At 42.2% G+C, this 15,339-nt stretch overlaps 1 protein-coding gene across 1 annotated transcript; it reads left to right on the forward strand.

The window, feature by feature from the left end:
- The first annotated feature begins 8,808 nt into the window (after positions 1-8,808).
- Positions 8,809-15,339, forward strand: prdm1b (PR domain containing 1b, with ZNF domain). Its single transcript, XM_078267652.1, has 5 exons — positions 8,809-8,920; positions 9,172-9,412; positions 11,407-12,323; positions 12,436-12,564; positions 13,039-15,339. Exons 1-5 carry the CDS (start codon positions 8,912-8,914, stop codon positions 13,612-13,614), a joined length of 1,872 nt encoding a protein of 623 aa, XP_078123778.1. The 5' UTR covers positions 8,809-8,911; the 3' UTR covers positions 13,615-15,339.

Consider the following 15,339-nt stretch of genomic DNA (forward strand, 5'->3'; position numbering starts at 1 on the left):
ATGAACTTGATTTTAAGATTTGTATTTGTTTATTATATATTTAATCTAGTCACACATTTGAATCTAGAGTCAATATTAGGGTTGGGTATTGTTTGGTTTGGATACCGGTGCTAAAGCGGTACTTTTAAAACGGTACCGGTGCCTTAACGTTGCCTGAACCGATACTTTTTAAGAAATTATTATTGCTAAGGCCATATCGTCAAAATTAAATGATTTCATAATAATGTAATCACTATAGCAATAACTTATTTCACTAGTAAATAGCTGTTTAACCCTAACCCTAACAACCACCAGATGGGAAAAGGGAATTTAACAACAACTTTGAATGCACCACAAGGCTGTAAATTACCAGTTTCATTGAACGCACCGTCTGTGTTTTTCCTACAACGGTAGCTGCATCCCGGTGTTGAATCCTCTACAGTGAAATACAGTCACACTTTACGCCGTTTAGCGTTAGCTACTAGCTAGCGGTAGGCTAACGTTAGCTGCTGTCGAGTATAGTGTTAACTAGCGTCACGTGCAGCGATGTTTCTGTTACCTGTAACGTCTGTTTCAGAGCATCAGAGAGAAGCGCAGACATATCAGTGGCACCAGAATGAGGCACCGAAATCCACGTTGCTATTCCTGCAGCAGCAGGATGTGTTACGAGGAAGTACGGCAAAATAGTAGCCTGTTAGGCACGATGCAAAGCCGTGTGAAGTGAAAATAAATGAATAAATGGCGGCATGCGATTAAAACGATTAAAAAAAATGAACGCATTATGCTTGGCCCTTAATCGCATCGCGAGGGGCTGATTTAAATTAATATTTTAGAAAATGACAACATTTCAACGTCAACATTTGGCAGAACAGGTGGCAGCTTTCGCTGCACTGTTACTAACACTAGAGCAGTACAGAATAAGACTACTGCATGACAACAAGTGTCCAGACTACTACAAAACACCCAGGTACCAATAACTTAGTATTATCACAACTCAGGTCACACCACTTTGTCTGATTTTCTCTGTCTCAGACAGCTTCTATATAGCTGACCTCAGGTCTTTCCTCCACTTATCCTTTTCGGCTCATCTGGTGCCGTTATCTCCCTCCCTTCGCCGTTTGTGCAAAGGCCCAGTTCCCGTTGCCCTGCGCGTGAGGTTTCCCTCCCTGGAAAAAAAAGTCTGAAACTATCTGATGTCCCGGATGTGATGTGTGTCGACAAGTGAGATGAGTCGGCTAGCCTGCTATCCTGGAGTGCTGGGTCTTTAGCCACTGAGTCCTGAGCCCGAGCCCAGACTGTCTGCAAATTAGTGAAATTAGCCCAGCAAGGCTCAGGCCAGCGAAAAAGCCCAAATCCCTATACCTCCCCTCCCTCTCCACCACACACACACACACACACACACACACGTGCGCGCACGCACACGCGCACTCCTACTACCATCATTAACCCCCATGCCAAACTGGTCAGTAAAGCTCCACTCTTGGAATAGCGGTCTTACCATATGGCAGCCAATTTACTATTTCATCACCAGCAAAGTTGGGGAGGGGGAGGTGGGGGAAATAGTATATTATTTTTTCCAGAATTCTTTGGACCTTAATAACATTTGTGAAACACATTTACATTTGTTTCTCTTAAAACTATTATGTGAATCCTGTCAATCAAATACAGTTTGTCTTATATTGTTTAAGCTTCCTAAACCTTTTTTATGTGGCTTTTATGGTTAAATGTTATATTATACCGAAAACAAATAATACTTTGTTTAAAAAAACAGAACAGCGTTGCATCTTAACGAAAATCAAGTACACTTTTTAGGAACAACAATTTTAGGAATTGAGCATTGTGCTGTATATATGTGTGTCTTTAAGGCATTTTGCATATGTACTTCTTTTTTTTAAATGTGCTTTCTTGCACAGTCTGCGTCTCTACATATAGAAAAGTCACATTCTCCTTTCTTGCCCTGTATATGTTGTTTTAATTGCTCTCTCCTGTCCTGGCTATCTTTAGCAGGCTGAGGTGACTCAGAGCTCCATATTATTAGACTGTGCGTGTGTGTCTGAAAGTAAAGGGAATGCCAGACAGGTGTCTTTAAGTCTCTTTCCTACGTGCTAGGATGACCTGCTCTACATTTGTACCTGTGAATAAGTGAAGCGCACCAATCAGCACAGGGCATGTGTATAGGAGAAGACTTACTTTTTTCCTGATTAAATTAAACTTTAAATGTACTTGTGTGTGTTTGTATATGTTCGAGATTTACATAGTGGTGTGTGTGTGTGTGTGTGTGTGTGTGTGTGTGTGTGTGTGTGTGTGTGTGTGTGGCAGGGGTCTAAGGGGTCTTAAAGATGTTCTACAGTGAGATGTAGGTCAAGAAGATACCCTGGCAGCAGATTGCTCATTAAGTGCCAAACCAAGCAAAAGTCTATGAGTGTGTTTTTCAGTGGCAACAGGCCAGCCATCTGCTCTTCCTTTATTCATTCATTAACATGTCTTCTTTGTGTGTGCGTGGACGTGTGTGTGTGTGTGTGTGTGTGTGTGTGTGTGTGTGTGTGTGTGTGTGTGTGCGTGCGTGGACGCATATATGTGTATGTAAGCATTCATCACAACAGCCACTTGCTGGCCAAGTGTACAACGTCACTGATGTTGTTGTCTAAAACCAACAGTTGTGTGTCAGATGGCTTAATCACATGACCACAGTGGCTTGTGATTGGCCGAGGCGTTGAGCTAAAAAAGCTTGGGCGCAATCATCCAGTTTCATGAGTTTCTGGTGACGGTGACAGAGTGACCACAGCGAGAGCGGATACCCAAAGGATCTAACTGACAGGAATCCCTAAAGAAACACTGGAGAAAGGAGAGAGAGCGTAAAGAGGAGAACGCAGATAAAAAGCAATCAAGGGATGACATAGCCAAAGAAATGAGGATCCTACAGCTGAATGAATGTGTGAAAGTAAGTCATATAGCTTGTTTCTTTTTTTGCTGGCAAGGATAACCTTGGATAGAGAAAAGATGGATAAATGATACAGAATGAGCTGAAAATGACAAGTTGACCTACTGGCCTAATGTGAAAAGGCAGGTTAAACAGAATGGCGTGTATTAGGACAATGGGATGGATTTCAAACAGCAAAAGGTTTAGTTGACTTGGGATTTTTTGTATTAAACCTCAGGCCAACCTACTGTAATAATGTTTGACTTATATAAACAAGTTGTTTATCACTGTCAGTTTGCGGTGGGTAAAGATGATGTCTTTCTGTACTGCACATTTTATTTTTATCCAAACATGTACTTTGCCTCAAACTTAATATGATAACAACTGATTTCTGTGGCACTAAAAGCTCTTTCTCTCTCTTGCTTTCCAGATCTTGAGCTTTAACAAGCGTACGTAAGACAAGGGACTTACCCGAATCAAACCAAAGTACTTCTATACCAAAGCAACTTAAACCAAACAGAACAAAACCAAACTATAGCTTGAAAGCCTAAATTGAACACCTACAGTTTATTCTATATTGAGATGAAGCTGGAACGCACACCAGGAGACATGAGCGGGTGGAGGGAGGTGGACTTTGTCCTCAACTGCACATACATTGTGCCAGACCAGGTGTCGGACCCCAGCTTCAGTCTGCCCAAAGCCATGACCTCCATTCCACGCAACCTCACCTTTGAATACAGCACAGACAATGAGGTAAGAGCATTTCAACTCCTTCAGATTGTTTACACATCGAGATATTGATCCGCTTACTCTTAAAACTGAAGTACATTGAAAAAAAGCTCACATTCTTATCTAACAACTACACTAACTGTAACCCTCCTTTAAATTAGTTGCAATCTGGGGTGCCATTCGAGAAAAGTTGGTTTGGTCAGATTATAGTTTTGGTGATTACACTTCAAAATATTAATTGTGTTACATAACATTCTGTTGGGCCATCTGCATTAGGTTACTTGGGACAAAAGATCTGCTGACTAATGAGTTCTTTGCACCTACAGAGTGCACAGTGTGTGTATGTGGCTGTGTGGCTGTGAACATGAGGCTGCTGGCAGCTGGCAGCTTGAGGTCAGAGGCCTTTCTATGTCTTCTGGCCACCTTAACTTCCATTATGTAACCATACGGTTTCTGCCATTGTGCAGCTTCTTTGCACTTCTGTCTCACACATGCAATAATGCACGCAGACACTGTCACTCAGGATATAAACATAGACACGTGGAGTAAGATGTCAGGGATCAGCTTGGCTTTCAGCAGGGGATCTTATCGCATCAAAACTTACAGCCTGTCTCGTTTTTTTTTACAACCATGCCTATCCTATTTACCTCATCCTCTCCAACTCAGGTGAGTCAGGAAGAGCAAACACAATATCCCTGAGCTATTTCAGTCAGCTGACTGTTTGGCTTTCAGTGCAGTAAGATCTGGTATCTGCCTGGACATGTCACTGCAAAGCACTGTAATCATGTCTCCAAGCAAGGTTTTAAAAGGGACTTTGTACTGTGGCTAAAGAGAGAATCATCATCATAAAACGTAAGAGAGAAAGATGTCACACTTACTTGTTTAGTTGCTCTTAACGCGAAGGCTGCCCCCTTCCTCTTTCTGTCCTGACCCAGGCAACACTTTCTGCCGTCGTTCCTCTTCTCTAGTTCTCATACATATTCATACATTCATCTCTTTTTCCTCCCTATGTAGCATTTAATGCTGCAGGAAGAGAAAATCATGCAAACTGAGGTGATAAAAATCACTCTGAGTGCTAATTTCAAATCCCCAGCCCTTGTTTACCAGCTAACACATCTTACAAACACATCACACACTCACACTTGATGCAGCTAAACTTGATTTTGACATTTGCTTGCAGTGCTCACACGCAGCAGAGCTATCTGACCAATCGCAATTGTAAAAATGTAATTTGAATGTAATTGTCTAATATCCACATCAAACACTTACTGGCAAACAATTAGGTGTGAGCATATATGACCCGGGAGTCAAACAGATATCATATAAGACACGAAAACAAGCACAAGCACACACTTACATGATTGCCAGTAATCTGTTTTGCTTAAACTGGCCCTTGTGGTTTCCCTTTCTAAAGACATGTGTGTCATGTGAATCTTTCTCCTTGACTCGCTAAAGCTGGGAAATTAATTTCCTGTGATGATCAAAAAACACAACCGCTCCTTTGTGTGGGTTTGTGGGACGGGAGGGCGCATACATGTGTCACCTTAAATGTTGCTCTTAACGCGAAGGCTGCCCCCTTCCTCTTTCTGTCCTGACCCAGGCAACACTTTCTGCTGTCGTTCCTCTTCTCTAGTTCTCATACATATTCATACATTCATCTCTTTTTCCTCTCTATGTAGCATTTAATGCTGCAGGAAGAGAACAACAAGCACAAGCACACACTTACATGATTGCCAGTAATCTGTTTTGCTTAAACTGGCCCTTGTGGTTTCCCTTTCTAAAGACATGTGTGTCATGTGAATCTTTCTCCTTGACTCGCTAAAGCTGGGAAATTAATTTCCTGTGATGATCAAAAAACACAGCCGCTCCTTTGTGTGGGTTTGTGGGACGGGAGGCCGCATACATGTGTCACCTTAAATGTAAGGCACAGTTTACGCAGTTATCAGTAAGGCTCCGAGGGAAGGGCTTTTTCACACACGTGAGTGTATGGTGCACTTCAGTTTCAGTTTGGCAGATGAGTCAAATTTAAAGAGTCTGAATGAAAACTGAGAATGTAGTCAACTCACAAGTCCTTCTACATCAGTAGCATTATCATCATGCACATCCACACACTTGCTCAGCACCTGTTTGGCTACCAGGAGGAATGTTGGGCCCACTTGTTTTCCTATTTCTCAAACTTTCTTCACACTTTTTCTAAACCTCCTTTTCCTCCCTTTTTTATTCCAAAGCGTGTCAGGAAATGCAAAGAAGGGTGAAGGGGACACGTGGCAGATGGGGCGTTAGCAACGGGTGCCAGTAAGCTAGGAGAGAGGCAGCGTAGGGGATGGATGGGGAGGGAGAAGCTGGGGAGAGGAGGGTGTGTTGGGGGGGATTTAGGTTAAAACCAGATGATTAACTTTCGTTGGGGCCCAGGCAGCCAGCCATGCCTCAACCTGGCAGGCGCAGAAGCTATTTTGAGAGGGTTAAGAAAAGACCAGGGATTGGGGGAAGGAAGAAGAAAAGGAGGGAGCTCAGGAGTGTCATAGCGTGGGTCCATTTAAGAACGCCCATCCTCCTTTATTTCTTCCGTTCTTCAACATCCCCCCCAACCTGGCTGAACTAGGCGGTTAAGCAACAGCGGCGGCCACAGCGATTCGTTAGTCACGCAACGCCAGCAAAGCACAATGTCCCTGTCACACTGGTTCATCACATCCAGGAATCACCTCACTTGCCTCCACGGCCGCTTGACACACACACACACACACACACACACACACACACACACACACTCCTGCTGCCCTCAGTGACCTGTTGTCCTAATTTACTTCTTTTACATAATCTATAAAAGCCAACTTCACCTCTCATTGTGTGATAAATAATCCCAAGGTGTTCAGGTGTTTGTCATTTCTGTTTTTTTAATGTTTGACCTTTACACAGTAGGCCATGGAAATTCTTTTGAGGGTCAGTTTGAACTACAGTTCCTCAATGGAAGAAAGAAACGGGGGGTGGGGTGGGGGGTTACTTAAGGATTGAACACAAAGCTCCTCAAGACACAGAGGCTGTGTGTATACCACAGATGCTGCTGCCTGATGCCGTGTGTGTGTTTGGGTTTGTTTTGAGAAAGGGTTGCACTTTCTATGAAATTGTGAATCATGAAGCTGCACAACATCATTTCATTATCATTTATTATTTTTACCAACTCAGCATTTTATTATCCAGCTCACTAAAAAAAACACCTCAAAAGTTCAGACATGACTAACTAACCTGCAGAACAGATCAGGTTTTGTTTTTAACCACAAATATTACTGTATGTCCCTGGGCAAAAAGTTGCCCGCGCATGTTAAAAGAAAATTTCCTTGTGCTATATATGTTTGGACACACTTTGAAACACTAACTGTATTCCAGGTAATCCCATTAAACAAAGGTATAACTCTACAGGTAGAACATTTTGTAATCAGAGCTTTTAGGCTTTTGATTCAACCTGGAAGCAGAATCAGTGTGATTTTTAAAATGGCTTTCGTCTTTGCGGTTCCAGAATCAAAAGTGCAGTAAAACACTATGAGGTCAGCATTCATGAAGTACACAAGAAAAAGTGGGTGACACTTGCCTCGCCTTGCCTTGCTGCCTTTCTCTCTGTGTCTCTCTCTGTGGTGTTTATCAGGACAGCAGGTCAGAGATCTGTGGAGTAGGTCAGGGAAAGTGTACTTTTGTTGATTCGATAAACTTATTAGTGTTGACAGTGTGTCACCTTATTGGTTTTAACCTGGCTCTAGAGCTTTCTGGGTCAACATGACAAAGCAACCACAACTGCTCAGTCCAACAACCTGCTGGAAACAATGGACAATCAAAAGTATTGCACTATATTAAATGTCTAGATTTCAAGACTTTTGTGAACAGATAGAGGTGACTTAAAGATGACTTTTTATGTTTTCTATGAAGGTTGACCTGCTGTGTAATATTCCACATAAGAGGTGAAACATGGGAAATAGACTCTAAATTGAATTATGTATTTGGTCTGTGTTCCAGGTGATGGGTGTGTTCAGCAAAGAATATATCCCTCAGGGTACTCGCTTTGGCCCTCTGCAAGGGGTCATCTACACCAAAGACAACGTACCCAAACAGGCCAACAGGAAATACTTCTGGAGGGTAAGCGAAACGCACATACACATACTTATATCTACACAAATGTCCAGTTTACATGTATACCCATACTTATTTGCATCAATACTTTAACTCAGCTCAGTGTGATACTGGTCAAACAGGGGAAAGTCTCAAATCTAGATGTAAGAAAATGACCCTGGGAAAAGTTGAGGAGCGTCTGAGGACAAGTTTTCTTCTTCTTCTGTTATTCTTTCAAAAAAGAAAAGTCAATTGCTCAGATGCAGAAGTTTCACATCAAGTCCAACTCCATACGTCAATAAGGAAACAAAAATGCTTTCACACACATTGCACTGGCCTACAGGGGTTTTGGTCAAACTTTTAGAGGAAGTTGTGAACGCTGGTGGCACGTAACAATGGATTCACTCTCACACAGTCATCAGAGCCTTACCGGCACTCAGGTCCTATTTATGCAACATGTGTCACATACACAAAGGAAGGGACTATTGTTCCATATACACGCACACACTCTGACAATCCTTGCCTTTCCGCCCCTGTTTAGTGTTCAAGTGCCATGTTTATTGTCTCTCTCATCCAGACACAGCTTATGTCACTCAGGAAATTTTCTATTCTGCTGAGTCAATTCCCATAAGGACTTTTTGCTGACACCCTACGTATTTTCCTTCCGGTTTTATTTCCTGTAAACCTGTGCAAGGGGTGTTGCAGTGGTGCAATAGTGAAAGTCTGACGTTCATTGGGAGTAATTATGTTATCATCAGCTTATCTCGTGACACAGGTGAAGGGAGGAGGGAGGCGGATGTGCTGCCAAAGGCATTCCTGCATTTTGGCTGCCACCAATTACGTCTTGTTTATTTTATAAGTTTATAAGTCAAAGCATAAATTTTTTTCCCCTGAAAGAAGTAATCATACTAAACTGTACCACTAGCATGTATTCCATGAATTCAATTTCAACACAGGAACAATAATAATACTAAAAAGTGAGAAGAGAAAATGAGGAAAGAGGGAGAGTGAGAGAGACAGCCACTGTAGTATGGCCACACCTCCATGCCTCACGCCTACTACTAAAATTGTAGCACAGAAACTAACACACACACACACACTCAGGACAGACCGAGCAGAGCTTTAGGCTGCAGACTAAAGGAGCAAAATATCCTCAACTGATAACTGAAGGATATTTAACTGTACATGGCAGAGGTGATTATTCTTTATAATGTTAATGTTTTTATTTATTTATTGTTTTCTATACATTTATTTTTGCTAATTTTATCAGAATTTGTCATTTTTTAATGGTGGATGTTACCAACCTATTGTCAAGCAATATAATAAATTTTTTTTATGTTCAATATTTAACGATTACATTTACAAGTAATACTCATTATGTTCTCATCAGTTGCTTCAAGTGTTCTGTGTACATGTTTTTAATCTCTCTTATTTTTCTCCTGCAGATTTACGGCAGTGGGCAGCTTCAAAACTTTATTGATGGCTATGACGTCCACAGGAGCAACTGGATGCGTTATGTCAACCCGGCCCACTCTCTGGCCGAACAGAACCTGGTGGCGTGCCAGAACGGACGGGACATCTACTTCTACACCATCCGACCCGTGGAGCCCAATCAGGAGCTGCTGGTTTGGTACAGCCAGGAGTTTTCCCAGAGGCTCTGCAGCCAGGAGGTCGACATCAAACAGAGTGAGTGCAGCAGGAAGAGAAGCTTTTCTAGCTTTCTATCAGGATGTGATGGTCATTTTCACTGAAAATATTGACAATATCAGCTTGTGTAATGTAAAGTTTAGTGGTTGATGCAATGGTAGTTGTTGGAACCTTGCATTGCTGAGGAATGATTTAGTGAAGAAGTGAAAGACTACTGATTATCAGCGTTTTTTTTTATTTTTTATTATCTTTTGGGCTTTTTATGCATTTTATTGGTAGTACAGATAGAGAAGAAAGTGTGTGGGGGGGGAGAGAGGGGGGATGACACGCAGCAAAGGGCCACAGGCCTCAGCCTACATGACGCCTAGCGGCGCACGCTGTACTGCCTGAGCTAAAAGTCGCCCCTGACTATCAGCTGTTTTGGTGAGGCAGCACAATGACACACAAAAATCCTCCTATTATGTCTTACTAGATCTGACAAAATGACAGATTTAAATCTGTGGCCAAAACAAAACACATTTGCGTCAGGAGATGATATCTATCATCAGCACAATTCTATCACTTCAAGATGAATAAAGACACATAATTCTTCCGTAGAGAGCACTGTATTTATGCAAGATCATGACACACACACACACACACACACACACACACACACACACACACATTGATGAAAACAAATCTCAATGTTTCATGAGATGTGGTTAAAAAGTGGGATTTTAAGGAGAGTGGAGAAAAAGGGGAATAATGCCTGGTCAAAGTATCTTTGTGAGTCACTTGTTTTTATGTAGCTATAGTAGCAAGTCATACCCTCATCATCCTGAATGATTGTCTGTTGCCACAAAGTCTAATGACTCATACCAACTGGATACACCAGATACGTTGGTGACTAATGCCAAGGCGGTATCATTACATTGTTTTATCAACTTGCAGGATCTTAAAAGCTTTCACCTTTCTAAGTTCAGGTTTGCTCATTGTTTGCCTTCCAGGGTTTGATTGTGATATATTAATATTGAAGGCAATCTAGTTTGGCAACTCAGGTACTGATTGTTGAAGCTTCGTGCAGCAGCCCTTGAATGCGCAAACCGAGGACATTTTGAATTTGTTTTTTCAAATTGGCTTTCAAATGCATTACTGTGCATCTGTAATGTAACATAGACAAAATATAAAAATAGTGTGCACAGGTCGAATCTCTGCAAGCTACTTTACATATTTAGCTAAAGGAGAAAGGAAACCAGCGGCTGAAACACTAGGGTATGGTTTGGAAGATTGTCAATGGTAATTTAAATTTCAAAATGAATTGATTTACTAAATTAACTAAACCATGCAAAACACTGGTACAGTTGTTTAAATTACCCTGAATGCCATTCACATAATGAACGGTAGAATGACATGACACATGAGACAGAAGTTGACATACAGTAATGGTGACAAGTTCTCAAAAAGAAATAAAGAGAAGGAAAAAAGGAAGAGATGTTTTTTTGTGGCGAGTAAGACAGCTATACCCAGAAATGGTTTTGCAAATGAAACTCAGAATCTTGCCATACAACTGTGACATTGTCCCACACACTTTACCACCAACTTGTTCTCTCACTACTATCTCACTCACTAGCATCACTAATGTGATTGACAAACAGAAACCTAGACTGTATGATTTACGTGTCAAGTCAGACTGAAACTACTATCATTTACCATAAGTAGGGGTGCCTTCTGTGGGCGGATGTGTGTGTGTAAGGGATTTTTCCCTTTTTTTTAAGATTATTTTTTGTGCATTTTCAGCCTTTATTTTGATAGGACAGCAGAAGACATGAAAGGGGAGAGAGAGAGAGAGGGGGAATGACATGCAGCAAAGGGCTGCAGGTCGGAGTCAAACCTGGGCCCGCTGCTATATATGGGCGCCTGCTATACCAACTGAGCTATCTGGGCGCCCAGGGATTTTTAACAAGAACTAAGAACTAGATCTAACATTGATCTTTCCCCTTCCCAGTTTGATTCTGTAATTTACTCATGCTTACAATTTCATTTATTTACAGAATACATGAGTTCTGATGAAGACCATGAGCTGGAGTACACCAAACAGCACCTACCTCAGCAGACATGGCTTAAAGAAAGAACAAAGGAAGAGATGAAAGAAGAGAGGGATGATGATGGAGAGGAGAATATCGACGTAGAGATGTTAGAAAGAGACACTCCGCCTGACACGCCCGACGACCAGATCATGGACTTCAGCAAAAAGTTTGAGGAGGAGAGCAACAGAGATCCAGAAGACCAGGGGATCATTCCGTCCCCTAAGCCCGAACACAAAGAGCCTAGTCTGGGCTTAAATCACCCGTACTTAGCAAATCCCCATCCTGCACACTCATCTCAGCACCGAAATCTCCCTCTTCACCTCCACGGCCTCTACAGGGAAGGTGTTTCATCTTACCCCCTTTACCACCAATCCAGACCCCTCCAATCCAATTACCAGCTTCTTCCTCCCTACGGCCCACACTATCCTCGCCTCCTCCTTCCTTCGTACTCCCCTCCCTTTCCTGGGACGCTGCCCTCAAGAGGATCGCTCCGATACAGCAGCTATCTGGGCACAGACGGACTCCCGTATCCACCCATCGGCCCACCAAATCTGCTGCCAGTGTCTCTCCCCTACCCTCCACCTTCACAGGGAGGTCTGAAAGAACTTAAACCAAATGTGTCGCCACCACGAGGCGCCCCGGCCACCCCAGAGCTCTCCCCTCTCCCCAAGTCTGACAGTCAGCATCAGTCTACTGAGCAGTCTCGCTCTGGTTGCGAAGAAGCCATGAATCTCAGCCTGGCTACAACCAAAAGCAACCCAACGACATGCAACGGCCTTGGCCACAAATCCCTGCCCTATCCACTGCAGAAACAGAATGGAAAGATCAAGTATGAATGTAATATCTGCTCGAAGACTTTTGGACAGCTGTCAAACCTCAAGGTAACAGCTTCAGTTCCTATAATTTATTTCCTTATAATTTTATTTAATGTATTCCAATTTTTAGACACCACCAGTGCTCATTACATTTTTCATATGATCTGTGTAATTATAGGTTCATCTCCGAGTGCACAGTGGTGAGAGACCGTTCCAGTGTAACCTATGTAAAAAGAGCTTCACTCAGCTGGCCCACCTCCAGAAACATCACCTGGTCCACACGGGGGAGAAGCCACATGAATGTCAAGTATGTTGAAAATCATCATCTAAATGTTTGTGTGTTTCTTGTCTATTTACAAGCTTTTTACAAGCTCTTTCCTGATCTCCCCATGCTGATGTAAAATCGAGAGTGTGAAAGACACACAAGCAAACACTTTAAACAATACACAAATGCTCTCCGACTCACGTCAGTTTCTTGGAAGGCTCTGTCAAAGTGCCATTACATACTTTGTCATGTAATTGTTTACCAGTGTGACACTGAGTGTTGAGAGCAAGGATAGACCTGGTCTTACAAAGAAAGTTTAAAAAAAAGAAGAAATGGAATTACATGGTCAACCCTGATACTATACTATATATGACATCAAGATGACATCATACTGTGCTGCTCAATTCTTCCAGAATATTCCTAAACACAATCCAACTGTTTTCTTAAGGTGTTATCATAATCAGTCACATGAATGTTGCACACACAAGCCTTAATCTTCTATTTCATACTTTCCAGGTGTGTCACAAACGCTTCAGTAGCACCAGCAACTTGAAAACACACCTACGCCTCCACTCTGGGGAAAAGCCTTACCAGTGCAAGCTGTGTAGCACTAAGTTCACCCAGTACATCCACCTCAAACTGCACCGGCGCCTCCACAGCAGCCGCGACCGGCCCTACCGCTGCCAGCTCTGCGCCCAGGCCTTCTTCCACCGCTTCTCCCTCCGCATCCACCAGTGCAGCTGCTGCATGGCTAACTCCAATGCACCTGTCAACATACACATGAAACACATGGTGGAGCGGTTTGACGCCAGCCAAGAGGCTGACATGCTTACAGAGGCGGCATCGGCACTGCAGGTGGAGGAAGCGGTAGAGCACTGGTTGGCTCGTACCTTGGAAGGCGAGGGGAAGAAGGACCAGAAGGAGGCCACCATACTGCTGAAAGCTCTGACGGCAGCTATTAACGCACCAGCAATGCCCATGGCCCAATCAGCTATACCTACATCACCCCACAGCCCTCCACAGACCTATCAGGAGAGGGCCAGCGTTGTTCATCTCCACCAACAGCCAACAGTGAAGACAGAAGGACAGTGAGAAGAAAGAGGGGGAAATATAAAAAGGACATACAGCGTACCATCAACCAAGAAACAAAATGTCGCCAAATAAAACTCCCCTTATTGTCCATAAGGGCACTAAAGGGAATATAAACTTTTATAATCCAATGAGCACAGCAAACCAACCAAAAGAAGAGCATTCCAAAGACTGGGCAGGGGGTATTTAGTGATTGTACTTCCTCCCAAAACTCAGTTTAAAAAATGAAAATGGAGGAGGATGTTAAGCTGTGAAATATTTCAAACTATTTTCACTCAGGTAGAGAACTGTTGTTTTTTTGTGCTTTAACTTATTACTTTTTTTTGTTTTCGTTTGAGTCATGTATATTTATTTAGTTGCATCATCCATCCATCCATCTTCATCCGCTTATCCGGGGTCGGGTCGCGGGGGTAGCACCTCCAGCAGGGGACCCCAAACTTTACTTTCCCAAGCCACATTAACCAGCTCCGACTGGGGGATCCCGAGGCGTTCCCAGGCCAGGTTGGAGATATAATCCCTCCACCTAGTCCTGGGTCTCCCCCGAGGCCTCCTCCCAGCTGGACGTGCCTGGAACACCTCCCTAGGGAGGCGCCCAGGGGGCATCCTTACCAGATGCCCGAACCACCTCAACTGGCTCCTTTCGACGCGAAGGAGCAGCGGCTAGTTGCATCATAGTTAGCTTTTTTCTGTTAGTGTTTCTTTTTATTATGTGTTGACATTTCCAAGAAGATTTGATCTCTTAGGAAAACTACAAATTGACTCAGGAACAATAATGTGGTACAAACCTGTGAATGAATCTTCACTTGCTATATTGTGCTTTGTTTTACTTTGTATGACAGTGTGTTTGAACGTCTGGGTGCATGGGTACGAGTGGGTGCATATACCATAGGAATGACAGGGCACAGTGATGGCACAAACCACCTTCCTGCTCTTTAACTGTTTGCAACTATTTTTATTTATTTATGATAAAAAAAGGGAAAAATCTGTTTTGCTGAAACTGTGTGTTAATAAGCAATTGCCAAAATTACAATCAAAGAACTTGAATGTGTAGCACTGTTTTTGGATCATTATTCAACTAATTCTAACATTAAAAGGAAAAAAAAAAAGTTCAGAAAAAGCATTATTCACCTTTTCTTTCTTGGTTATTCAGCAATTTAGATATCAAAGTTTTAAAGACACACTGTGCTGACCAAAACCAAAAGAAACAAAACTACAGGTTCAAAGAGATAGCACAATCACAATGTAATGTGCATACAAGATCCTCTGAAAAATGGCTTTTATTCTTTCTTACTGTAACATCTGTACATTAAAACTGAGAAACTAAGAAGTTTTTTTACTGGATTCAAATGTTTCAGATATTTCTCCTTTTGTACAAAGCTTTAACTGTAAATGTTTTGGACAACAAAAACAAGCAACACAGGAGCACTATTTCCTTACATTGTTAATATTTTTCTCACTTAGCACTGAAATAAACATGCAACTAGATCTGTGTGCTTTTGGCTGTTATCCAAAACCAGCAGGCAGGTACTGATCTTGAAAATTATACTATTGAGTCAGTGACGTACTTCTTCATTTTTTTAGTGCTTTTTTCTTTTGTACAATATGTTTGTCTATGTAGTTTATTTTTGAAAACATGTTATGAGATGTTAAGAATTTATATGTGAGAGACTATTTTGATGATACTTTTATATTTACATGATGTAGCATATTAAAGATATTGTTTCTATA

Source organism: Sander vitreus, chromosome 14 (assembly GCF_031162955.1).
Source record: "Sander vitreus isolate 19-12246 chromosome 14, sanVit1, whole genome shotgun sequence".
In the NCBI taxonomy this organism is placed as follows: Eukaryota; Metazoa; Chordata; class Actinopteri; order Perciformes; family Percidae; genus Sander; species Sander vitreus.

Bases quoted from the DNA above. Each gene is read 5' to 3' on its own strand.
- prdm1b (XM_078267652.1), top strand. The intron at 9,413-11,406 runs GTGAGTGCAGCA...ATTTATTTACAG, and splicing joins GGAGGTCGACATCAAACAGA to AATACATGAGTTCTGATGAA. The intron at 12,565-13,038 runs GTATGTTGAAAA...CATACTTTCCAG, and splicing joins AGAAGCCACATGAATGTCAA to GTGTGTCACAAACGCTTCAG.